The sequence below is a fragment of the Bactrocera neohumeralis genome, chromosome 3 (genome assembly GCF_024586455.1).
Source record: "Bactrocera neohumeralis isolate Rockhampton chromosome 3, APGP_CSIRO_Bneo_wtdbg2-racon-allhic-juicebox.fasta_v2, whole genome shotgun sequence".
Lineage (NCBI taxonomy): Eukaryota > Metazoa > Arthropoda > Insecta > Diptera > Tephritidae > Bactrocera > Bactrocera neohumeralis.
Genome location: NC_065920.1, coordinates 25084011 through 25110924, shown reverse-complemented (window position 1 = coordinate 25110924; position 26914 = coordinate 25084011). Strand labels below are relative to the sequence as shown.

Below are 26914 nucleotides of genomic sequence, written 5' to 3'. Positions count from 1 at the left end.
TGCAAATATTTGACTTCTACATTAGCCTTGTTGACTTTCCAGACATCCGGCGTCAATAACACGGATTATCGCACGAGCGACCTGCAATTTGATGAGGAGGGACAGCGTACTAATTTCGGTATTGAAACATTTGAACCGCTGGAAAAATTATGGTATCGCCTTCTGGGATACAAAGGGGCAAATTACGCCGCAACACGTGGAGGTGAACATAACGAAGAAGTTGGTTTATCGTGTGGCAACGCGCATTGGTGAGCCATACTTCATGGAGATGTAAGTTTCTATAATACAACAAAAAAACAAGTAAGGAAGACCTAAGTTCGGGTTAAACCGAACATTTTATACTCTTGCACGTTGCTAGGAAAAAAGTCAGGGAAATGTCTTCAACTACATATATAAGGTTGGAAGTTATATGAGGTCTAGGGAAAATTTTCAGCCGATTTTGCGGTTATAGACAATTGAAGATTCCAGTGAAGAAAGGTCTTTCTACAGCTGGTCTTTCCAACGTTCCATCGACTGCGATACTCGCCGTGGCCAACGCCCAAAATACTATAATATACACATATATATATACTTTCGCAGAACCTTTCAGTCGAAAACTCATAGTGTTGACTCATCAGATGTCCTCATCGTCCATGCTCTGAATCATACAGAAAGATGGGAAGAATGAAAGACTTCTACAGTTTGGTTTTTGTTCGTCGAGAGACTTTACTTCTCAATTGCCTGCTTAGTCCGAAGTAGCACTTTTTGGCAAGAGTTATTCTGCGTTGGATTTCGACGCTGGCGTTGTTGTTGGTGTTAATACTGGTTCCAAGATAGACTAAATTATATACGACCTCGAAGTTATGGCTCAACAGTGACGTGGGAGCCAAATCGCGAGTGCGACGACTGTTTGTTTGATGGCAGAAGATATTTCGTCTTGCACTCGTTCACTACCAGACCCAGTTTCTTTCCTTTTTTTATCCATTCTGGAGAAAGCAGAACTAACGGCGCGGTTGTTAGGACCAATAACATCAATATCATCGGCATACGCCAGCAGCTAAACACTCTCATAGAAGATGGCAGGTTCTCTATTCAGCTCTGCAGCTGGAATTATTTTCTCCGGCAGCAGATTGAAGAAGTCGCACGATAGTGATTCGCTTTGTCTGAAACCTCGTTTGGTACCCAACGGCTCGGAGAGGTTCTTCCCGATCCAGATTCGACGGAGATTTTGGTGATACACAACGTCAGCTTACACAGCTCGTGCTGTCAAAAGCAGCTTTGAAATCGACGAAAAGGTGGTGTATGTCGATTCTCTTTTCGCGGGGCACCATTTGGCGCCTGGTGAATATCTGGTCGGTTGTTGACTTTCCCGATTTAAAGCCAAACTTGTAAGGTTTAATCAGCGTGTTTATATTACACACAGTACCTTATATGCGATGAGGCTTATCCCACGGTAGTTGACGAAAATGGTGGGATCTTCCTTTTTATAGGCCAAAGCATACTTAAATTCCATGCTGATGTATGCCCTATTTAGTTCTTCGCCGCCGTGTTTTAACAGCTCGGTCGGCAGACGGATAATTGCTATTCGAACTTCTTCACGGTCGGGCAATGGAACGGAGCAGACGTTCATCATCGATTGGGGAATCTGATCTGCCTTCTTCTGGCGTTATGCTTTCACTGCCATTCAGCAGGTTGGAGAAGTATTCTCTCCATAATTTTAGTATGCTCTGGATAGGGTCGGGTGCGTATCTTGGCTGCAACAAGTTAGTGGTCCGAGTCGATGTTAGGACCTCGTTGTTAGGAGCATATTACAAGAGTATATAAATATAGTAAAATCTATGCTAACTATTTTAGACCCGAAAAGGTGGAGCAGAATGTGACTGGTAATGAACGGTATATGGGCTATGCAGTCGATTTCATTGAAGAGTTATCGAAACTCATGAATTTCGAATACATATTCGTGCCAGTTGCAGATAATGGCTACGGAAGATATAATCCAGAGACTAAACAATGGAATGGTATTATCGGCGAGATTGTCAACAATGTAAGTAACTGTAGTGTTAGCGACGTTTTTCCAAAGCATTTTATTATAACACTTATAGGTGTGAAACTGGTCACTAAACTAGCCTTTATCATTTTCATTTCATTTAAGAGTAATTTTAAGACACAATTGTAGCTTGAACGAAAGATCGTGGCAAATTATTATTATATAGATTATTCTATGAAACTCAAGAGTCTTGCATCATATAAATCAGCGCTGCTTCTCCATTGATTATCCTTTTTCAATATTTGTGTTTTCTGTCTGGCTTCCTCTACTTTTATGTTTAGGATGCCCACATGGGTGTATGTGACTTGACCATCACACAGGCGCGTCGTACTGTTGTCGATTTCACAGTACCTTTCATGCAGCTCGGCGTTAGCTTATTGTCCTACAAAGAGGTAGCAGAATCGGAAGCTTTGGCTTTTCTTGATCCATTAAAAGGCGAAGTGTGGATATGTGTCATTATTGCCATATTCGTGATTTCCTATCTGCTTGTGGTCTCCGCCAGGTGAGTTTTTCCAGTTGTTGTCAGATATTTATCAAACTTCGGCTTCTTTATGCTTCCAGAATCGCCGAAGACGAATGGGAAAATCCACATCCTTGCAATAAAGATCCCGATATACTGGAGAACAAGTGGGGTTTATTCAATACCTTTTATTTGTCAGCGGCATCTATAATGCAGGCTGGTTGCGATATGTTGCCTAAGTAAATATCTAATTACCGTTCGTTTTATTTATATTGCAATATTTTTATATACTTATTATATTTTCGTTGTGCAGAAGTGCGCCGTTTCGTACATTTACCGCCATGTGGTGGATAATCGCCGTTATCATACCCAATTGTTATACGGCTAATTTGGCTGCCTTCTTGACAAGCTCCAAAATGGAATCCACCGTTCAGGATCTGAAGGGTCTTGTCGAACAGGTGGAGGTTAAGTTTGGCACTATAGAAGGCGGCAGTACGTACACGCTGTTTGCCGAATCTAACGAGACCGTATATCGATTGGCATACAATATGATGAAAAATGAAGATCCCTCCGTATTTACGAAGGATAACAAGGAGGGTGTAGAAAGAGTGCTTAAAAGGAACGGTTCGTATATGTTTCTTATGGAGACGACGGCTTTGGAATACAATATCGAGCGCAGCTGTAATCTACGTAGTGTGGGCGATAAGTTCGGTGAAAAGCATTACGCTATAGCGGTACCCTTCGGTAAGTATTATGAAGAACAAAGTGTTAAGAGCATTTTTGGACATTTTCACTTTCATCTGTAGGCGCCGAATACCGTTATAATTTAAGTGTTAACATTTTAAAACTAAGCGAGACAGGTAAATTATTCCAACTGAAGAATAAATGGTGGAAGAACAACGATACGGATTGCAAGGACAATGATAATGATGCGGATAACCCTTCCTTGGGTATTTACGAAGTACGTGGCATATTTTATACGCTTTATCTTGGCTTACTAGCGGCTTATGTTATGGGTATCATCGAATTTTTAATGCATTGCCATAGTAGAGCCAGCGAGGAAGGGGTAAGTGTTGAACTGGACGCGAGTATTATGTAACTTGAGATCATGAGATTGTCATTTGTGAATGCTTTTAGTTGCGTTTTAAAGAGATTTTAGTGAACGAATTGCGTTTCGTATTGCGCATATGGAATAATAGGAAACCGGTTAGTTGCACGCCCACTGCGAGTATAGCGGCTTCATCGCGGCGCTCATCAAATAGAACCGCAAGAACATTAACGAAAAAGGGTTCGCAACAATCCAGCGGTAGCGGCGAAGAGTTAAAGGAGTTGGCAAACAACAAAGTAAAAAAGAACGGCACTATCATTAAAGTGGACGCAATGTAGTAAAATTGTTTGAGATTAATGTTAAAAAGTGCAGAATAAATAAAATGTTAAATATTGCTAAGTTATCTTGAACTTAATAGAAAGTAGGGAATATGGAAACCTTCGAAAGGAATTGAACTGGCTTTCCAATTTTCGAAACTATATCTTTTTATAAAGTATCTATTTATATATCTATATCTATATCTATATCTATATCTATATCTATATCTATATCTATATCTATATCTATATCTAATCTATATGTTTATCTATATCTATATCTATATCCTATATCTTATCTATATCTATATCTATATCTATATCTATATCTATATCTATATCTATATCTATATCTATATCTATATCTATATCTATATCTATATCTATATCTATATCTATATCTATATCTATATCTATATCTATATCTATATCTATATCTATATCTATATCTATATCTATATCTATATCTATATCTATATCTATATCTATATCTATATCTATATCTATATCTATATCTATATCTATATCTATATCTATATCTATATCTATATCTATATCTATATCTATATCTATATCTATATCTATATCTATATCTATATCTATATCTATATCTATATCTATATCTATATATCTATATCTATATCTATATTATATATCTATATCTATATCTATATCTATATCTATATCTATATATATATCTATATATATATCTATATCTATATCTATATCTATATCTATATCTATATCTATATCTATATATATATATCTATATCTATATCTATATCTATATCTATATCTATATCTATATCTATATCTATATCTATATATCTATATCTATATCTATATCTATATCTATATCTATATCTATATCTATATCTATATCTATATCTATATCTATATCTATATCTATATCTATATCTATATCTATATCTATATCTATATCTATATCTATATCTATATCTATATCTATATCTATATCTATATCTATATCTATATCTATATCTATATATATCTATATCTATATCTATATCTATATCTATATCTATATCTATATCTATATCTATATCTATATCTATATCTATATCTATATCTATATCTATATCTATATCTATATCTATATCTATATCTATATCTATATCTATATCTATATCTATATCTATATCTATATCTATATCTTTATCTATATCTATATCTATATCTATATCTATATCTATATCTATATCTATATCTATATCTATATCTATATCTATATCTATATCTATATCTATATATATATCTATATCTATATCTATATCTATATCTATATCTATATCTATATCTATATCTATATCTATATCTATATCTATATCTATATCTATATCTATATCTATATCTATATCTATATCTATATCTATATCTATATCTATATCTATATCTATATCTATATATATATCTATATCTATATCTATATCTATATCTATATCTATATCTATATCTATATCTATATCTATATCTATATCTATATCTATATCTATATCTATATCTATATCTATATCTATATCTATATCTATATCTATATCTATATCTATATCTATATCTATATCTATATCTATATCTATATCTATATCTATATCTATATCTTTATATCTATATCTATATCTATATCTATATCTATATCTATATCTATATCTATATCTATATCTATATCTATATCTATATCTATATCTTTATCTATATCTATATCTATATCTTTATCTATATCTATATCCATATCTATATCAATTTCTTTATCTAAAGAGCTTCATGCCTGTCTATATCTCTATATTAGCCGGAAGCTCTTCTTGGGACCGGTCCTGCTCTTATATTAAACTTAGGGGAAAGACCATTTGATCACGAATGGACCGAATAACCTTAAACAAACTAAATTTTGAGTGTTCCAATCGGATAAGCTAGTCAGTCTCTTTGAGTTATCATTTTTGGATGACTTTCCTTATAACAAAAGTGTAGTTTTAGTGGTTTGCAATAATACAGAGTCGCAGTTCTTTGATCAAAAGTCTGCGGCATTCTTGCGCTACTTAAGTCCAGTATAATGAGGTAGATTGTTTAAGTAATCTGCTCCGGAGTGCTTATATTATTATGGAATATCAAATTTCTCGGTTGCGCTAAGAGTGAGTCACAGAGCAGATCTCGATTAATATGTATAGGAAACAAGGTAAAGCTAGCTTTTTCCTTTAAATAAGGAGCTTAGATTCATTGCATTGAATCTATGACAGTGCTCTTTATCAAAGGTTTTAACACGGCCTTTAAATATTGTGGGCAAGTTCACCACTTCATTGAGCGGCAATTAAAATTCAGATCTTGCAGTTTTGGACCTATTGTATTCTCGCTCACATAAAACTCATTCTCCTGATATTTTGTTTCCTCAAATAAAAGTTATTCAATGACGTGTGTGATTTATTTACACTTAAGCACACTTTTTGTGATGTCAATACCGGCAGCTCATTGATATTTCGCAATTGATGTCAAAATTGCTATTAGCAGCACTAACACAATCGGTATTCCATTCCAACAACGCTAAGGCATGACCGTTGGGAAATACGCTTGCGAGCGCTTTGGCATCTTCCTTTTACTTTCTTCTCCAACGCTGCGTACGGCATTTTGCTATTATGAGAATTTATACTTAGATGCATTAGAGAAGTTGATTGAGCGGAAGTCTAAGCTACCTCTGGATTTTAAGAATTGCATAACGGGACGCTTTAGAATTGAATATGGATTACACCCAGCTGGCAAATACTTCGAGTTTTTTTGAAGTTATGTTGAGTTCTGAATTTCTAAATTGTCTAAAGAACTACCGACCGGCTTGAAGGCAGATTGGCGAGGCTGGTATCAGAAGCAGTCATATGAACTAGGGGACCTTCTCATATTTTCTGGTACAGAAGATTATGAATTGGAACTTTAATGTTGTAAAGAGGAGCTTGTAAAGTTCATTAACAGGAATCAACCGCCAGAAAGTCAGGTAGGTCATATCATTGCGTACTGCCGAAATCTGTTAAAGCGTTTTAGCTAAATAAATTGTACAACCATTAGCTCAGCCGACCAAAAAGTTTTTTTTGAATGAGACAATTTCAAAAGATATTATTTAAATCTTACTTATATTTTGAGAGAACATATCTTTATTGTAAAGAGATCTTGTGAGATTGAACAGAAAAGTGCTGCGAAAAGAATAACCTTTAATGAAAGTAAAATACGAAGTAAAAGCGGTTGAAATAATCTCACGACTTACAGAGGTCAAATGGCTTAGAACTTAGGATCCGTCTAAAGCATTAAGGGATAAGTTTGCTCGTTTGCTAAATGTATGATTTAGTTTAAACAATCCGAAAAGCACTTAATTCTTGAAGTGTTTGTTATCTCATACTTTATATAAAAATGGGTGTTTCGAAACTAGTATTACAAGATCTTCCTCGTTAAGACCAGAGCGAGCCACATATAAGCATTTGTTCGGCTCTATCCATATTTTAATACGAGATCGGCTTGAATCAACATTACCTAATCTATTGGCGATGGAATATAAAATAATAGTTTAAATCCGCTGTTATGAGCGTCCTAATGTATGAAGCAGTCGCGAGATGGTTCATAATCATGAGATAATTATGTATTAATCGCTTCCATGCCATCGCAGTTCTCTGGATTCAATTTGGCTTACTCGCACTATATATCATCTTCTTCGGCCGTTAGTTCTTGTACAAAAAAAACTTTACTATGCTGGATCCACATATAGTCTAAAAGAAGTTTTACCTAAGAAATGTGTGCTTCATAATTTAGCGAAAACTGACGAACTCTCCTGGTTGTCCCATCTTACCTCACACACATACGAGCGATTTATAAGGCGCGAGGCCTTTGGAGAAGGAGAGCATTGCGCTTTTTGACGGATTGTTTGAAGTTAACAGGAAAAGTTGAAGGTGGAGTCTTCTTTCTTTCGAAATCGCGGGAAACTACAAAGCCGATGTGCTTGCTAAGGTGGACACCCTTCCCTATTTCATCCGATTGAAAGCGAGCTGGTTGTCCCATGTCCTCTTGCGATCTGAAGTTGGACTTTTGGATCTTTCGTGCGACTGCGAAACCTTTCTGACCCAGAGTAAACCATAAAAAGACCTACGCACTACTGGCTCTTAGTAAGGACAATCTCGCCGAAATTGTATGTGATCTGGCTGGACACTGTTCAATACGTCAATAAATGGTGGAAGGTGAGATGGCATCATCTTGTCATCTCCTTCTCTATTGTACGGGCTTTGCCTAACTAAGATTGAAATATATGAGTAGACACACTGTTTGCGAATTAATACACTTGTGGGCTCGAAACACCTTGTATTTTTATGAGGGCGATCTACTTTTGGGACTTAATGGGTAACCAAAAAGGCAAATACCTGTCCAAGTGAGATCCATAGATTTTGGTTCAACTCAAGGACCTAACTTTACCTATGTGTAATAGGAGTTCGAACTCAAAAATTTATTCAAAGATTGTAAAATTATATAGTATAATTTTTTTCATTGTAATAATTTAATATGAATCGCTCAGCTTGTACGACAGCTGTACGCTATGGTGGTCCGATCTAAACAGTTTCTTTAGAGGTTGTATTATTTTCTTGGAAAAAATATATGCCGAATTTCATTAAGATATCTCGTCAAATGAAAAAGTTTCCCATACAAGGACTTGATTCCAGTTTGTGTGACAGATATATGAAATAATGGTCCGATATCGGTAGTTCCGACAAATGAGCAGCCCTTTAGAGAGAAAAGACGTCAGAAAAATTTCATATTGATATTTCAAAAACTGAGACAGGGAGATGTACAGGGAGCCTTCAGATAGTGGTAGCAATGGTTAAACATCTGGAAGAACTCCGGAGCAAATGCAATGACTGCATAAATGGTTTGCGCCAATGGTTTGCTACCATGAGTCTAGAACTGGCTGAGCAGAAAACAGAACTCTTGCTCATAAGCTTCAGGAAAAGAAAAAATATTGCTTATCATAGGAGAATGTGAGATTACTTTACAGTCACAGTTGAAATGCCTTTGTGTAATAGTGGACTCAAGACTTAAATTCGAGGAGCACTTGAAACATACAACATGTAAAGCAAATAAAATCTATAATGCTTTATCTAGAATGATGGCAAATAGAGGCTGTGTGAGATCAGTTGAACTGTAGGCGGCTCCAATATGGATACAAGCGCTAGACATAATCTCATATGCTAGACCAACTAACGCAGTGAACAGGCTTTCTGCGGGATAAGTGCTTTCCGAACCATTTCAAACGATGCTGCTGAGGTATTAGCCAGTGTGGCGCGGACTAACATACAGGGAGGCGAATGCGCGCATATGTAATTACAACTTATCAGAGACCTCTACAGCAGCAAAAAGAAAGAAGAGAATTAAAAGCATCGCAATGTGGTACCATGTGTGGCAAACTTCATGCGAAGGTCGGTGGGCACCCACACAGATGCCAAACATACATTCGTGGATGGATAGATAACATGGGTGCTTGGTTTTCTACCTGACCCAAATACTCAGTGGCCATGGGTGCTTCAGAAGTTACCTATACAAATATCGTCATGACTTTAGTCTATATTGTCCGACGTATACAGAGTGTATAGAAGACCATGAACACGTACTCTATCATTGCCCTCAGTTTCAAAGTACAAGGGAAAAGCTGAAAACTATGTTTGGAGGTAGTCACTCGGTGGAAAATTTTACTGCACTTATGTGCGAGATCTCTGTTAAGTGGAAAGCTGCCAGCGGCAAATCTAATTATGACAAGAGTGAGACATTTACTATAGATTAGGCGATAACATTTCGTACAATAGAGGAGACATAAATGTATTCTTTCCTCCAATGAAGTAATACTTAGTCCAGTGGTCCCGTGGGAGAAACATGAGATTGGAGAAAGTTGGGTTTAGCGGAATACAGTTCCGCACACCGGCTTTCGATGCTTCCTCCTACTATAAAAAAGAAAACCAAACGGATGGAAAGATGACCATGGCATAATCGACTCAACTCGTTACGCTGAGCATTTATATGTAATAGGTTTAAAAAAAATTATTGAACCAATAGTTACAATTCTGTAAAAACTTTCAAAATAGGCTCACGGAAGGCATTCTCCGGAATAGCCTTGAGAGCAGAAGTGCATACTGCTTGGATCCCCTCTCTCGTCTCAAAATGCTTGCCTTCCATCGGTATCATACTCAAGGAGCCATGACTCGTTATTCAAAAATTTGGCGGTCACTTTCACACTTGTCAAATTTTCTTGGCATACATCCACTCGCCGCAATTTCTAGTCGGCAGTGAGCACTTTTGGGGCCATCTTCGCGCACACCTTGCTCATGTTCAAGTGCTCCCTCACAACCACAGATTTTGATAAATTTAACATCTCGGTAATTAAACGAATACCTAGTCGACGGTTTGAGTTCAAAACTTTGCGCACATGAGTCACATTGTTGGTGATTGTCGAAGTCGCAGGTCTCCCAGCCCAGTCTTCATCTGCGACCCCTACCAGGGCCTCCATAAAGGCCTGGTGCCACCGAAACACATCACTTCATGCTAAAGCAGCATCAGGGTAAGATTGCTTGATCATATCAAACGTCACTGTCGCAGATTTACCGATTTCACATAGAATTTAATCGCGTACCTCTGCTCTAACGAACGCTGTATTTTCGGCTTGCACCACTTACAGAAACACGTCGTGCAAAAATGTTTGTCCTCGTTGGTTAGCTAAGAACACCTTCTACCGAATCCTGTCAGTGCGCGCACACTTCGAAGTACAATCACGGCGGAAGAAAATCGGTCCTATTACTTTCCGGACAAATGTACTTTATAGGATCTTGAACGTTTTTTGTGTGTTTCAATCTCTGGGGTACACATAACTGCGTTCTTTGGGTTAAAGGAAAAGAAGAAGAATAAGGAAAAGTGAAAACAGGTTATTTGAGCTTCAAAAATCAATCAATTTCCTCACTGTTATTATTATTATTATTGTTTTTGTGATTTCGGAGGGGAAATCTTCCAAAAATGCTGCCGAAAGGCATTTCACGTTTCATGTTGCATGCTAAGGATGCATCTCTTTCGGGATCGCGCCCAGTTAGTATTACCTAATTTTACTGAACTTGCGGAACAATATACCTATGTACTAAACCCTTAACTCCGGACCTCGGGGAACCAAGCTGGGTAAGAATGCCTCTTCTCAAACTCTTTGCGGTATTATTCAGCTGATCTTCAACTTCTCCGCTGCCGTTCTCTTATCCTCACTGTTATAAAACATGAAACCTTCAGAAATAATATAAATTGTGCTACTTAATAATATAAATTTACGGTTCCTAAAACTAAGTTTGCGCCAGTATTCTATAATGAGCTACACCGACTCCAACTGCTATGTGAACCAACCAAATAAACGTCAAGCCTTTAAACCACCTACACAAACATACACATATGTATGCTCATATTCACACCAAAAATATATGAACATATTTTACAACATTTGAAATGTATGTTTGTGTGTTTGTGTGTGTGCTTCCGATATTCAATACTGAATTTTCAATTATACATATATACGCCCCTGACCGGCCTTACTATAACGGTAATGTCAAATTTATTTCAAGCAGCAAACCCAAACATTTTGTGGCTATGTGCACAACAATGATTGCAACAATAGGCATATTTGCATTTACATTTACACAAGTCGTTAGAAATGCTGCTGCATGCTGCTGGGCAACAGTAACAGCAACAGCAACAGCTGGCACTGCATGGCAAACAACAAGCCATGCACAAGCCATCAAGCAATGTACACCCGGCATTTGCGACATTTACCATTAAGCGCAACAGAGCAGCTTACACGGCAATAACAACACTTTGCCCGAATGACAAATACGACGAACGCACGCATACATACAAACGAAGATGCAAAATTGGTAAAATTTGATGTTTGCTCACAACGCTATATTTCACAACGGCCAACAACGGTGACACGTTGCATGCCACATCCATATCGAAATGTGCAATTTGCGCAACCAAATCTGTCCAGGGACCATCACACATCACTGCGCGCAAGCAATGACCCAACCAACGTGCAGTGCCAACGAGCAAACGCTGTTGCTGTTGTTGCTGCTGGTGTTGTGTGCCCAATTTGCGCAATAGTCTATGGCAATGCCGCACTGTAGCGCACAGCAACAATGGTGCAACCGTTTGAATCACCGCATATTGCTGCGCCAAACAATTGTGCTGCTGCCGCCGTCGCCGCTGCCGCTGCCACTGTTGGTGGTGCCGCTGTTGGTGTTGGTGCTGATGGAAGTGCCGTTGCTGGGTGTGCGTCGAAAATTCGATGATTTGCATGCAATTGTCACCACGGTAATAACCATTGGCATTGGCAGCAGCAGCAGCAGCCGACAACATAGACAACAACAGCTAACAATTTGATGGCATTCACAGTGCCATCTCTGCAGTTGCCACTCAGTACATACATATGCATGTATGTGTGGTGTGTGCTTGCGTCCATTCTATCGGTGTAGCCGTCGCTCGTTTGGACCACAAATGCTTTGTTGTGGTTGCCATTCAATTCGATGGGTGTGTGCGCTATTTATTGATGTCCGCAGCAGCACTAACACCAGCACTTAGCTATTTCATTAAATGCACATTGATTGGCAACTCGGCGCCAATGTGTGTGTGTGTGCGTGACGATATGCATACATATTTATAAGTTAACACCCGTTATCTGCTGCATTTATGGCATTCATATTCCATAGAAATATTCTGCTGCTTCTTTTACTTCTGTCAATTGTGACTGGAAGCTTAAAAAAAAGTTGACTGATTGCAGTAGTTGTTGTCGTAGTCGTTGTGGTTGTACAACAACAGCAATATTAATGCCACCAACCGGAAAGGTTTGTCGTGGTTACAGCGCTTAGTCGAAGTTAATGAAAATTGTATTGTAGGGACTTGCAGTAGTATGCCAGTGTCTCCCAACAAATTTGAGATCCAAGACCAAAAATTTAAAAATTGGAGCTTGCCTTATAAAAGAGTTGCAATGCTTACAACTCTATAACCTTGAGAAACCAGAGGCAGTAATATGTGTCATAATAAACGGAGGATCGCTTGTGACATAACAGGTTCTACTTCGGACTTAGTAGGCAATTGAGAAGTAAAGTCCTCTCTCGACGCACAAAGACCAAATTCTACAAGTCTAGGTCATGTCCTCGGTATGGATGAAAACACTATAGCTCTGAGAGTATTCGATTCAATACAAGCCAGGAAAGTCAAGAATACCTATACTCCTTTGGAAAGAGCAGGACCTGGCTATACTTGGCGCCAAACACTGAAAAAGGAGAACGACTGGCACGCTGTTGTAAACTCGGCTATAAGTGCGACAGCGGTGTCTCCCCCAATGAAGAAGAGAAAGCTTGTTACATAAAACTAAAATAAAGATTATACTTTCCACTTATTCTTCTCTGACATTACAACCGTAAGTAGGTCAGAGCCAAAAACGCAAACCTTCGCCAGTTGCTTCTATCATTTGCAGAATCTATATGAGTTCGTATATAGTATACTCATACTCATGTATAGTATTTTGGTTCTTATCCGTTCTTTACCCGTGGCTCTTGAATTTAATGAGCTCTTTGCTGGAGCATCATCTTCCATGCAAACGACGTGGCCTATACAAGCTATTCACTGGAGTTTTATGCGCCATGTTACCGTAGAGCCCATATAGTTCGTGGTGCCATCATCTCGATATTCAACGTTCAAGTGAACAGCTTCAAAACCCTTGCGAAGAACAGTCTACTCGAATGCTCTAAGTACTTTCTCATTGCGGTTCGTAATCATGCACGGAAATGCTGGGCAATAGGACGAAGACCAACAATGACTTAGTTCTCAAAACGCGAGAAATTTTTTTGTGTGGCCTCCAAGTACTTTTTCTTGCCTTCGTTCAACACAAGACCAACCTCTTTCGGTTATTTTTCAAAGCTGAAAATGCTGCGCTGATGGCTCTGTAGTTAAGGTCTATGATGTCAGTATCATCATACTTTTTCCAGCACTATCAGAATCACACTGCATAAAACCTCGTCTGTTATTGAATGGCTCGAGGATGTCCTATTCGAATTTATCGGAATTGATGATTATTAGGTATCTCGTGTCAGTGCTGTCGAAAGCTGTTTCAAAACACTGATGGGAGTCGAGTGGTCTATGGTGGCTTTCCGAGGTCTAAAGCTACATTGATAAGGTCCAATTAGCTTATTTACAACGGGTTGAAGTCTTTCATACAGTATGCTATTGTCGAGAGAACATCATACGCCATGTCAAGAAGGCTGATCTCGCGATAATTACTGCAGGATCTCAGTTCTTGTGAAATGGACAGTGTACACTAAAATTTCAATCATTGGATCATCCAATCCAACTCCTCGTCTCCTTCTTTAAACAGCTTTGTCACGATCAAAAATCACTTGCTTTTTCATCCGTCGCTGCACTGTTTTCGCCATTTAGCAGTGTTGGAAAATGTCCCCAGCAAATTTTGGGTGTATTCTGGGTGTCTGTTAAGAAGTTTCTATTCCTTTTACAGAAGCCGCGTCCGGGCCTGAAACCACTTGTTTGCTGCCTTAACTTCTTAAATTCTGAAAAGCTCTTTGCACGTACTTCCTTCAGCCTCTATCTTCTGGGTCTCTTTGCTTCTCTTCTTGCGGCATTGATCACGTTTATGTAACGAACCCGTTGCTCTAAGAGAAACGCTCACTTACCGCCGCACCACCTGGTATAATGAGGCTGCTACCTTCCCAAGCTCGTAAATCGATTACTTCGGAATAGACCCAATAAGTAGTCTTATCTTTCAGCTATGGCTCTGATTGGCTTGGTTGCCGCAAATCACTCAAAGTTGCTCAGATTGCACAGGGTGCTGGACGCTCGATATACTATAAGTCTTCCTAAAAATATATGAATTCTTTAGAACTACTGTCCAACTTCCATTTGGAGTTCGGAGAAATTGTTCAGGTTAATCTATTATGCTAAATTCCGTCAGAGCTGCAGAGACTGAATGTGTTGGAGAAGCATAAAGATAGTCACGACGTGTGGTGAATTATTATCGCTACCACTCTCTGATTACTAGGTAGACCTGAAAAATAATTATGCCTTTCACTTAAGTCAAGATATTTGACTACCCTAAATAATGCTTCTGAAGCTATAGACCGGCTGACTGTCATTTTTGAAGTCATACTAAATTTAAATAACGAGATATACATACATAGTTTTATACCCTTTTAAGCATCTAAATGCAACTGGGAAGGGTATTTTAGTTCACGTTTGTTTCATATTTTTTTTTTTTTTTTTTTAATTTAGTGACAAATAAAATGTTTTCACATAATATTACACATAAAAACTATCTCTTTTACAATTGCTAATCCAGCTGTGAATGCATTAGACTTATTAAAACGTTAGCATGTCAACCATTTCAAACATGCTCATTTACCAAAGCTGCGTTCCACCTGGCTTTTGCTGCGCGTCTGGCAGCAGTCCCATGTGTGTGCGCAAAGCAGCGGAAGAAAATTTTAATTTTACTTGATGATAAACATGCGAAACGATTACTTTCTGACCCAGTTAACACATGCACCTTTGGGAATGAAAGCATTACTTTGATTAGGAACATAGTACGTCACTACATTGCACATTCTAATACAAATTAATAGTAGAAGTAAAGTAAAAGAGTAAACATATGCTCGTACTAAATTAAGAGAATTAAACCTAAGCTGTTAACAAAAGCAGCAATTTAAGAAATAAATGTTTCTTAACAGTAATGTAACGAAGGCTAACTTAAGCTTCAGGTTCCAGGACCTCTAAAGAGCTTTCCAAGTGCGCTGGAGACCATTAGGGTAGCAGTAGATCTGCTTATTTGCAATCTATCCTACTCCATGATAGTCCTCAGCTAACCTACTGTACGTTCGAAACGAATTACCCAGTGAATACTCTGATAATCAATCACACAAACATATTTCGTGTTAAAAGATATTTGGATGCCGAAAGCTTTGGCAAAGATAATGTTCCAGTGTCTCATTAGAAACTTTTTGGTCTGCCCACTATCAACAATACCACGAAGTTACTTTGGTGTTCCTCGAGGATGAAATTAATGGTTTAGTGCAGCTTAGTGGAATTGTGTTCGTAGCTGCCCCCAATCAGACGAACTCGTCTGCCATTTCATATCCTTCTGTTCTTTTATGACTGGGTACACAAATGATATTGAGCCAGTTATCTACTGAGTATATTGCCTGTAATGCAACGAAGGGAGGCGTAGTAAAGCCGCTACGGATAGCTTTAATAGCCTCTAGTCTCTCCATTAGAAGGTCTATGGACTTTCTGGTTAGAACATAAGCAAATTTGGCACGTTCTGTTATTCGAAAAATTTCGGCCTTAAAGACTAAATTGAGATATAGTGCTGTATCTTACGCGTGTTTAGCTATAACTTGCATTTTACCAGTGCTTGAGTGGTGATAACGATTTACAAATCTTGGCTCTTATTGCATTAGCAACCCTAGAGAAAGAAAAGTTAAAATATTTCATCTCAAAGCGAAAAATTAGTCAAACTTCAGAAAATATCTATCTTAGATGAGTGATCTCAAGATCGATAATAAACCAAAGACTTTGTACTTATGAGGGGTAAGCCATTTCCACTTATTACAAGAAAAAAGACAGAAACTTCAATTTTAATGGGAAATGTTTATTGTTTTGAAGTTTATCTCTTTCAAATGTTGGACGTGGCTACGTCTCAAATGGTCCTCGTTCGAGCATTTCGACTAGTAACTGGCGTATGACACGCGTGATGTTTTGCACCAAGGCCTTAATCGAAGCGGGATTGTCCGCTCGGACTTCAGAGTTTACATATCCTCACAGGAAAAAGTCTAACGGTGTGATATAACACGATCTTAGTGGCCAAGCGATCGACCCAAAACGTCAAATTATCTGCTCACCGAAGTGTTCTCTCAATAAAAACCGAATGTTGGCAAGATCATGAGCTAAAATTTCAGGAATCAATTAATCGGTTATCATGGCAATGGACCATTGATTTCACCGGCCCGCAAACCACTCTAAACTGTTTTTTCTGAATGAAATGACAGTTCTGTTGTCTTTCTGGTATTTTTTATACACTCAGGAATGAGAAAGGAAGGTATCATTCAATTTATTATGTTTTCATAAATTAATGATTAATTTTAGAATTTACTTCCAAAAAATAGAAGGAATTAAGTCAAACGAGTATATTTTCCAAATGCACACACGTTCTTGTATATACTTGTATGTATTTCGAAAACATTTTCATAGCATTCGATACACAAGATATTAAGATTGCTAGAGCAACACATTACCGAACCTAATGCCCGTAATGACAATAACGGTGTGAGCAAAAAGCGCATTGAATCTAAGGGCAGATTGCTGGCGAACGCCAACGATATGCTACGATCTGATGCTCACTGTTACAGCATGGACGCCTAAACACACGACTGGCGGCAGCACAGAAGGCAGCTGACAATCGATTTGCACTTAAGTTTTAACAAAGTGTTGCCGCTTATGGTCGATGCCATGCCCACTGCCCGTTATCCCTCCGTGATAGCACTGCAACACATTTACGGCTTAGTATTTTGTATTTTGCTCCCATTTATACACGTTTGGTTAGGTATTGGCATTAGGTTGTTTCATAATAATATTAAATAAATTTCATGTTTTGTAATATTAGAGCAAAATGCGCTAAAATTTTTTTACTTTACTAAGCGGAACATAAAACTTATAATGTATATCATGCTGAAGATATACGACCGCAGGATGGGTCTTACAGGCCGAGAAGAATGCAGGAAATGTCTAGAGCAAGGCACCAGAAAAACAATGTAGCAACTCTTGTGCACTTGTCCCGCATTGACAAGACTACGCTGTAATCATCTGGAGTCCCCGCGGTATGATACACCGGAGGAGGTATCGATAATGAGGCCGCAGAGATTAACATAACCTAACCTATATTCGATTCGAGAATCTTTCATAACAACCTCTTGTCATTTAAGTAATTTTTATGCCGTTGAAATACAGGGTTTGTCCGGAAAATAATAGGACTGATTTTCTTCCACCGCGACTGTACTTCGGAGCGTGCGCGCACCGACTGGATTCGGTAGAGGGCGTTCCTAGCTAACGGACGAGCGGCTGGTCAGTTGTCTACGAGCACCTGGAGAGTCGGGACAAACAGCGTTCGTTAGAGCAGAGGTGCGTGATTAAATTCTCTGTGAAACTTGGTAAATCTGCGACAAAGACGTTTGATATGATCAAGCAGGCTTTCCCCGATGTCGTTTTAGCAAGAATTAGTGTGTTTCGGTGGCACCAGGACTTTTTAGAGGGTCAGGAAGAGGTCGCTGATGAAGACTGGAAGAATGAGTAAATCTATCAGCATCGTCTACCATGAATTTGTTCCTCCTAGACAAACCGTCAACGCCAAGTTTTACGTCGAAGTCCTCAAGAGACTCAAACGAAGCGTCAATCGTGTCCGACAAGACATCGCAATCGATTGGAAGTTGCACCACGACAACGCCCCGGCTCACACCGCCTTTCTTGTGAACGGCTACTTAACCAAAGCCGGCATCCCAATGCTTCCGCAGCCGTCCTGTAGCCCAGATGTGGCCCCCCGGATTTTTTTGTTTCCTTGTCTAAAAGGGCCGATGAAAGGCAAGCATTTTGAGACGACAAAGTGGATCCAAGTAGCATGCACCTTCAATGCTTGGAAATCGTTTCGAAAGTTTTTAAAGAATTGTAACGATTTGTTCAATAATTTTTTTTTAAATCGACACAGTCTTATTTCTTTTCTGACAAACCTTGAATGTGCATATAATCAACGATCAGATTAAAGTTCTTATATGAAAAACTTTATTACTTGACAAGATATGTTCTCGAAATGTTACATAGATTATTGTAGAAGAAAACGCTATAGTCTATGGCAGAAATTGTTTACATTGGAATAGTAATACTTATAGCTGTCATACAAACTGATTCATCAAAATCCAATCCTTGTATAGAAAACTTTTTTATTTGACGTACTATTGTCACGAAATTTGGTATGGATTGTTCGTCAAGACAATGGAATAATCTTCGAAGAAATTGTTAGGACGGACTGCTATAGCTTATAGCTACCATATGAACTGACCGACCAAAATAATGAAAATCATCGTTGTATAGCCTTTTATGTTATAAGAAATGTGCCTGTGATGGGAATATTAACGGGTTTTCTTGTATGAAAAGAAATTGCTGCAAATATTGTCTTCCAACATTTAGGGATCACCCGAGTATTTCCAACCACTGCTGGGCCAGCGCATTTGTGCACAAAGTCACTGCTGGCCGTCTGTACGTCAAACGTTTGTCAATCACATTATAGAAAATCCATTTGAGCTGCTGCAAAATATCTTCGCAAATATGCAACGACAATTGCATTGCAAACAAAAATGCGCAAAGATATTTGCCGCACTGATTTCCTACATCAAGCCACACCTCCTCACCAGCACGCCACCGGCTCCATGCCAAGGCAGTTGCGTTACGACGTACATACACACACACACACACACAACCACATGCCAGTAAATACGATTAGGGCAGCGGGTACTCAGCTCTCCGTCTCATACTTGCCGGCAACGCCTGTAAATGAGTTGAAATCTGCTCTTCTATGTTTCCATGCCGCGTGTGTGGGTGTTGTTGTGAGGGTGAGTGTGAGCAGGCGGTTGAATTTCAGAGCACAATTTCATTGCGTTTGCTACCAGCAGCAATATTCCAACTGAAATCATTTAATTTACGTTTACAATTAAATTCTCACTGAGCAGTCACATTTGATTTGCAATTTTTGCTGTCATTGCATTTGCTGATTGCAGCATATACGCACACACACACACACACACATACTATACATGCGTTGCAAGCTCGCATGTGTGCGAGTATGTGTGTGCGTCTATCAGCGTGTAGCAAGCGCTGAGTTGGATTTTGTTGTTGCCAGTGCTGGCAGCTGGCTGTGCAAACGTCAACATCAAATTTGATTACAACGTCGATGGCAACCATATTTGCTGAGCACTTGACAAGCATGTAATGAAAATGTTTTTGTGGCATAAATATTGAAATGAGTGAAAATATATGTACATATATATAAATGTACACATATACATATAATATATATATTATAGCATATGACAATTGATATGCATTTCAAATGGTCTTAAATGTCAAATCAGCTGTCCACAAATGAATAAGAATTTAAATTGGCAAATAAAGCGCATAAATTTGTCGAAAATTATACTGTTATTATAGTATATACATATATGTATGGTTAGGAATATGAGTATATTATATATTATATAGTATGTTCATATAATTACATGACAATAAATCAGTAAGAGTTCCATAATTTATATTCTACTGGCTCTCGACTGGAAGCGGTATTTCAAGGCGAGATATGTAAGGTTAAGTTCGCTGATTAATTGCCAAATTTATTAGGGATAAAATGCCAGTTTCTATATCCTTGACACAGCTTTGGTAACGGAGCTCCAACCAGTTATTTAGCCGCATTGTGTGTGAACCTATTAGACATTGTCCAGTAAGAACTACGACGATTGCGGCAAGATGAACTTTGCTAAGGGCAAGTCGTTCGGAGGAGCACTTGCGTTTTACTCTAGGCTGAAATGAACTTGCAGTTGCTAAAGAATAGTGGTCGACCCGGGTCTTGTAAGCGCTTGCGAGATCCATTGGTCTAGTACTACAATGCAAGGTGCTAATGTATATCTAACTCGTTTCTATACCGATGAGAGCTTGGCAACAGAGCCTCTCAGTTTGATGCTAATTCAAGTAAGAACACACACTCCTTGACTATCTGTGAGTGCACAGTAAGCGAGTTTGGCGCTAGTAGTGCTGCTATGCTTTCGAACTGAACTGAATTCCTTACTACCCTCGACCCATCCATGAAAAAACTTACTGTAGTTCTTCTCGAGCAAAGAACACTTCTCATCCACATATTCCTCTTCGGATAGTGAAAAAGCGGCCACAATTTAGTTGAAGGAAAAGAGAATTTCAGCGAGTTCTAGGTTGGATCCCTACCTATACCCAACTTTCCTGTGTTTTAAAATGCACTTTGCAGCAATGCATCTGGCGGCTATGTTCATTGGCGCTATGTTTACCTAAAATGACATTAAGTGCTATTGTTGCTTTAGTCCGTAGTGCACCAATGATGCAGATGAGAGTCTTTATTTGGACAAGTTCGAGATTCTTAGCGAGTGCAAACTTTTAGAGCGCCCTTCAATATTCGAATACATTATTGGCTTAACTACGATTTCGCCCAAACACTGCCTTGGGTGAGAGTACCTACCTTTTCCCCATACCTCCACTACACTAATATTAGGAAACCGTTGCCTTCGTCATCCAATTCTCAACATTGGGCTTCCATGATCGTCTTATATCACAGATAAGCCCTAGGTATTTCACCTTATCAACAGTTTGGAGACGTGAGCATCTGAATGAGAACAGTGGAAGGTTTGGAATCTTATATCTCCTGGCAAATACAACCATTAGCGTTTTTCGCCTAGGCGAATACAGCATTGAGATACGGTAAGCTCGCAGACGATATTTAAAAGTTATATTATTATCACAATAGCAACGCCGTCAGTAGGCTATCATCCAACAGCCCCATACTTCCATATTTAACACTTTAATTTGTTCAAAGTCGAAATCGAAGCATACGAATTTGATGAACCCAATTCTCGAGTACTTTTTCCACTAAACCAAGTCTTTTGTCATGAATAGAACGTGTAAAATTGACTTCTATAGCTTGAATAGAGTTTGGATTATTGCTAAAGCTCAACGACTTCGACTAACCACACAGTCTGGTAGTCTAAAAATGTTAACTTGCAACTTCTTGGAGGCCATTCAATGTCACAATTTCTTTAAATAGTCGAATCTACAAATTTTTCCCGCAATAATTCGGTTGTTGCACGTGCTGTGTGGCACGTAGCCCCGTGTTCTTGGAACCAGATGTTGTCAAAATCAGCTTCTTCCAATAGCGGCCAAAAAAGAGTTGGATATCATCGATCTATACCGCTCTTCATTGGCTGTAACGGTGTCACCAGTTTCATTTCGAAAGTAGTACCGACCGATGATTCCACCAGAACAAATACCATTAAACGGTCAATTTAGGTAAATGGAATGATTGTGCATGAATAATATATGGATTTTGTTTGCACCAGTCTACAGTTCTGTTTAGTTACCGCTACATTCAGATGAAAGTGAGCCTCATCAGAGAAGATAATTTTCTTAAAAAAACGTTATCATTTTCAAGTTGTTCCAAGGCAAAATCAGCAAATTTCGGAAGTTTGCGGTGCTCCAATGGCGTCAATTCTTGAGTGAGAACAATTTTATATGAATGCAACCCCAAATCCTTTCTCAAACCATCAGGTTGTGGTTTGAGACAGTCCGAATAATTGAGAACGTCTTGGAATCGATAATTTGTGGTCTTCATCAACATTTGCTTTAATGGCAGCAGTATTTTCATTACTTCGAGCGGTTATTTGTCTTATTGGCACTTGAACATTATGTAAAGAAGATGTACGCTCGAAATTTTCAACAATTCGACGAATCGCGAGCAGAGGTGGACGATTATTTCGACCATAAAATGGCAAAAGCGCACGATAGGTTGTAATTGCAGAACGATTGTTTCGACAATAAAGCGGAATAATTTTTAAACTTTGTTCTTGCGTTACCTTTCTATGATGGCATTGTAGATATTACAGAATATATTGAAAAAAGGCAGATCATATTAAAAATGGCCGAAACGGCATTAAAAAATAATATCATCGCTGTTGGAAAACCCACAACACATTTATTGCAGTATAATGGTGACAACGCCGTTGAAGGTTAAGTCACACAGATTTCCGGGTTATTAAGAGAACTATTCCATTTTACGAGCCCTCCAGGAGTTTTGCCATTCGAGGCGCCACAGCTTGCTCTGAATGGCAAAGAGTTTGTTTCAGTTTCAATTCAAATTCTAGTAATTACGTAAAGTTTCTGCAAACGTGTCGGCCATAACTGCTTAATGTGAGTTTCAATAAAATTTTCATTAAAATTCTCCAGTTTCATTTACATGCGCTTCAATTGAAATACAATTTTTGTAATTTCATAACTAATTCAATTAACTTTCATGGTGTTCTGATGAAAATACCAAAAATCAAAACGTTTGACTACTTATTCGAGCAAATTAAAATTTAAATACGCAAATGTGCCAAATAAAAAGTTTCCAATCACTAGTTTATAAAATTTTATGTTTCAATTGTACATTGAAAGCTTTTATAGTATGTGTGACCAACACGCATAAACACATATGCTGTACATTAAGGTGAGTCAGAACTACCTTAGTTTTTGAGATATCGATCTGAAATGCCGCATACACTTGTTTCTTTTCAAAAAGCTTTCGATTTGATGGAATCGCCGATATCGGAACACTATAACATATAGCTCCCATACAAATTGAACGATCGGTATCCAGCGCTTGTATGGAAAACTTTTTATATTGACGAGATATCTTCACGAAATTTGGCATAAGTTATTATCTAAGATAGCGGCGTTGTCTTAGAAGAAATCATTTAGATCGGATGACTATAGCATACAGCTGTCATACAAACTGACATATAAAAATCAAGACGAAAGAGCTTTTTATACCCTTTTATGCTATAAAAAGTATCTGTGAAGTGTTTGCCGATTTTTATACTCTCGCAACAATGTTGCTAACGAGAGTATTATAATTTTGTTTGTTGTTTGTAAGTCCTAAAACTAAAAGAGTCAGATATAGGGTTATATATACCAAAGTGATCAGCGACGAGTAGAGTCGAAATCCGGATGTTGTCTGTTAGAAGAAATTTGTCCGTGCAAGCTGTAATCGGAGTAAAAACTGAGATATCATGATGAAACTTGGTACACGTATTCCTTGGCTCATAAGAAGGTAAAGTTGACGGGCAAAATCGGCGCACATACAAAAAAAATCTAAGCCATAAATAAAGACGAAAGAGCAATTGTTTTGGAAAAGTGGGCGTGGCCCCGCCCCTACTAAGTTTTTTGTACATATCTCGGAAATGTCAACCAAAGTCTACAGAGTCGTTTTCTTCAGGTATTTCCATATACATTTCAAAAATGGAAGAAATCGGATAATAACCACGCCCACCTCCCATACAAAGGTTATGTTGAAAATCACTAAAATTGCATTAACCGGCTAACAAAAAACGTCAGAAATGCTTTTTTTAAAAATTGAAAATGGGCGTGGCGTCGCCCACTTATGGACCAAGAACCATATCTCAGGAGCTACTAGACCGATTTCAATGAAATTCGGTATATTGCTTCCGATTTTGAATTCCATCTGACGCCTTCTCTGTCTAATATATACATTAGGAACCAATGATGATAGCGGAATAAAACTTTACACAAATACGGTATTTGAAAAATATGTAAATGACGAATAATGAAATCTCGATTATCACCTTATGATGCGAGAGTATTAAATGTTCGGTGACACCCTAACTTAGCCCTTCCTTACTTGTTCTTTTTGTTTTTGTTTTGTAAAATTTATATTAACCCAAATGTTACGTGACTGATTAATTTTTGTCCCACCCTACTACACAAACACACATATATTGCAATAGCGTGGGTCATTCAGAGCTTTTGTTCGGTACACGAGGTTTTGATCTGTCATAAAAACACAAAATACGACAATTGTTGTTAACTAAATGTCTGTTGCAACATTGCATTGTTCCACTTAATGCCACAAATTCATATTCATATATATATATACATGTATATTTGTTGTATGTCAGCGCGACAGTTGCAATAATAATTAAAGCAAAAAATGAAATAAAATAAATAAAAATAAAAAATCATACAAAATGGCGTTTGCCATTATAATTGCAACGCAAATGCGCCGTTGTTTGTTTATTCATTTGTTGCAAATAACATAACCAAAAATAAAATAAAATAAAATGAATGAAATGACAAAGAATTAAAACAAATAAACATAGAAGCAATGACGACAGCGCGATTGAAAATAATGCTATTATTGCAACCTTAATTGATACGCGTACAGTTGCGGCAGCTGCGCTGGGCACCCCTGCATCGGTGCAACCCTGCTGCAAGCTGGCAATCACTGCCTGCGCCAGCTGTCGCTGTCCGCTCCGCAATGCGCCTAATGAAGTGTAATTCATTGTTGTTATTGCCAGCGAGGGAATTATTGCTAAAGTCGACAATTTGAGCGCGTTGCATGTTGCAGGATTTGCAATACAAAATCAGTTATGCGCATACTATATATGGTTCTATTTAACGGGAAATACACAAAAGTACACCAAGTTGCTTACGAAGCAAAAAATAATAGGAAAAGGCATACTATTATTAATAATTACGAAATAATAACGAATAAAGGAGGAACAAATCAGAACGGTTCAGGACACCAGCTGCCATCTTGATTTTCTAGATTTAGGGGTGGAATTAAAAGCAATAAAAAGGACGCAGACAGATAAAATTTTAAATATATTATAGCAAACGGAAATAGTGAACCACTTTTAAAACAAAATAACATTATTATTAAAAAAGTTCCTACTGAACTTCATTAAGTTATCTTCAACCTCGATTGATATTTTGCCTTCAAAGTCAGTCGTTGGGCCCTGCGTTTGTTGATATCTGTGAGCTTGAAAGGGCATCGTACAATTTTTACCAGTCATAGGTAAATGTCTGATGTTAAGTTTTGTTTCAATATCTTATCTTAACCCTTAACTGCTGTAAAGTATAATACTCTAAATGGTGTTCCATAGGAACTGGGCATGGTTTTAGTCTAACATCACCTTTTCAAATTTTACTAGACAGTTATGAGAATGCTACCCAAATTTTTTTTTTTTGATATGTGTCAAGTTGTGCATGAGGTATGAATTATCATCTAAATGATCGGTACTCTGCTAATAGTCTGATATTTCCACTTATTTGCACTTTTTTCACATTTCTCTCGACCTATCGGCACGAGTATTTTTTTAAGTGATTATGAAATTGTGTGGTATCCACCTTGAAATATGGTTTTCACAGTCAAATGCCCATACTCGTAGATCTCTCAATCTTACGATAGATAACATGACGATCTGGAAGTATCACTGAACATCGAGCCTTCTAAAAAGACCATCGTCCCGTTGACTAGATGTTAGTCCCTGCCTGGTGTAAGGAATCTAACCCTTGGTAGCAAATAGGTAGAGATGACCAACATGGTCAAATATCTTGGTCGCACGCTGGATTCCACTTTGTGATGGAAGCAACATGGTGGACTAAGCGACTAAAGCACTAATATACAATCGAATAGCTGGTAAATCCTGGAGCTTAGAGCCATTAATTGTTAGGTGGTTGTACACCATGATTGTGCGAACGATAATCCAGGGCTCCAGGTATCGAAACTGCAACGACTTGCCTATATTTGCATGTCAGGTGCAATGCACACATACTCGACGGCAGATACTTGCAATCATGCTTGAGCTTACACCACTTCACCTAGCAATAGAATTAAGTGGTGTAATACCATTGGCTCTTCTCCCCAGGGACAGCATTTAAAAAGGGTAAACGTCGCCAAGAAGCTCAAAATTACCCTTAGCACCAAGGCTGAATGGAATGATTCCACTCTCGAGCTTCTGCTTAGAGATATTACAATCAAGTGATACATGCCGCAAGACCACCAAACTCTCCACATCTATGGGAAGTTTCCCAAGCATTTTTTAGGCAAAAGTCTTTGCCATAAGTCGGTGCGTAGAGATAAACCTCTAACGCAACTATCGCAACGGACGTATAACTATACTTAGCGATAGTCAAGCCATACTTAAAGCAATCTCTGTCTATGATATCAATGCGCTACTGATGCAGGAGCGTATAGAACGCCTGACGTAAACAAGTGGGTGGCCGGTCAAAAAGGTATAGCTAGGAATGAACTGACTGATGAGCTCGCCCGCTCCACATCATCCACTTACATGATAGAACATGAACCCTCCATCGCGGTGGGTTCTCAT

The 26914-nt window shown here is 38.2% G+C and overlaps 1 protein-coding gene across 1 annotated transcript in view; it reads left to right on the top strand.

Annotated features, from left to right (window-relative positions):
- Positions 1-3933, top strand: part of LOC126752759 (glutamate receptor ionotropic, kainate 2) — an 8833-nt gene extending 4900 nt beyond the window's left edge. The window contains exons 9-14 of the mRNA XM_050463731.1: positions 1834-2023; positions 2308-2528; positions 2588-2725; positions 2800-3230; positions 3293-3552; positions 3624-3933. Coding sequence (XP_050319688.1) covers positions 1834-2023; positions 2308-2528; positions 2588-2725; positions 2800-3230; positions 3293-3552; positions 3624-3872 — 1489 coding nt within the window. The 3' untranslated portion in view covers positions 3873-3933. The remainder of the gene's footprint in view (positions 1-1833; positions 2024-2307; positions 2529-2587; positions 2726-2799; positions 3231-3292; positions 3553-3623) is intronic.
- The last annotated feature ends 22981 nt before the right edge of the window (positions 3934-26914 follow it).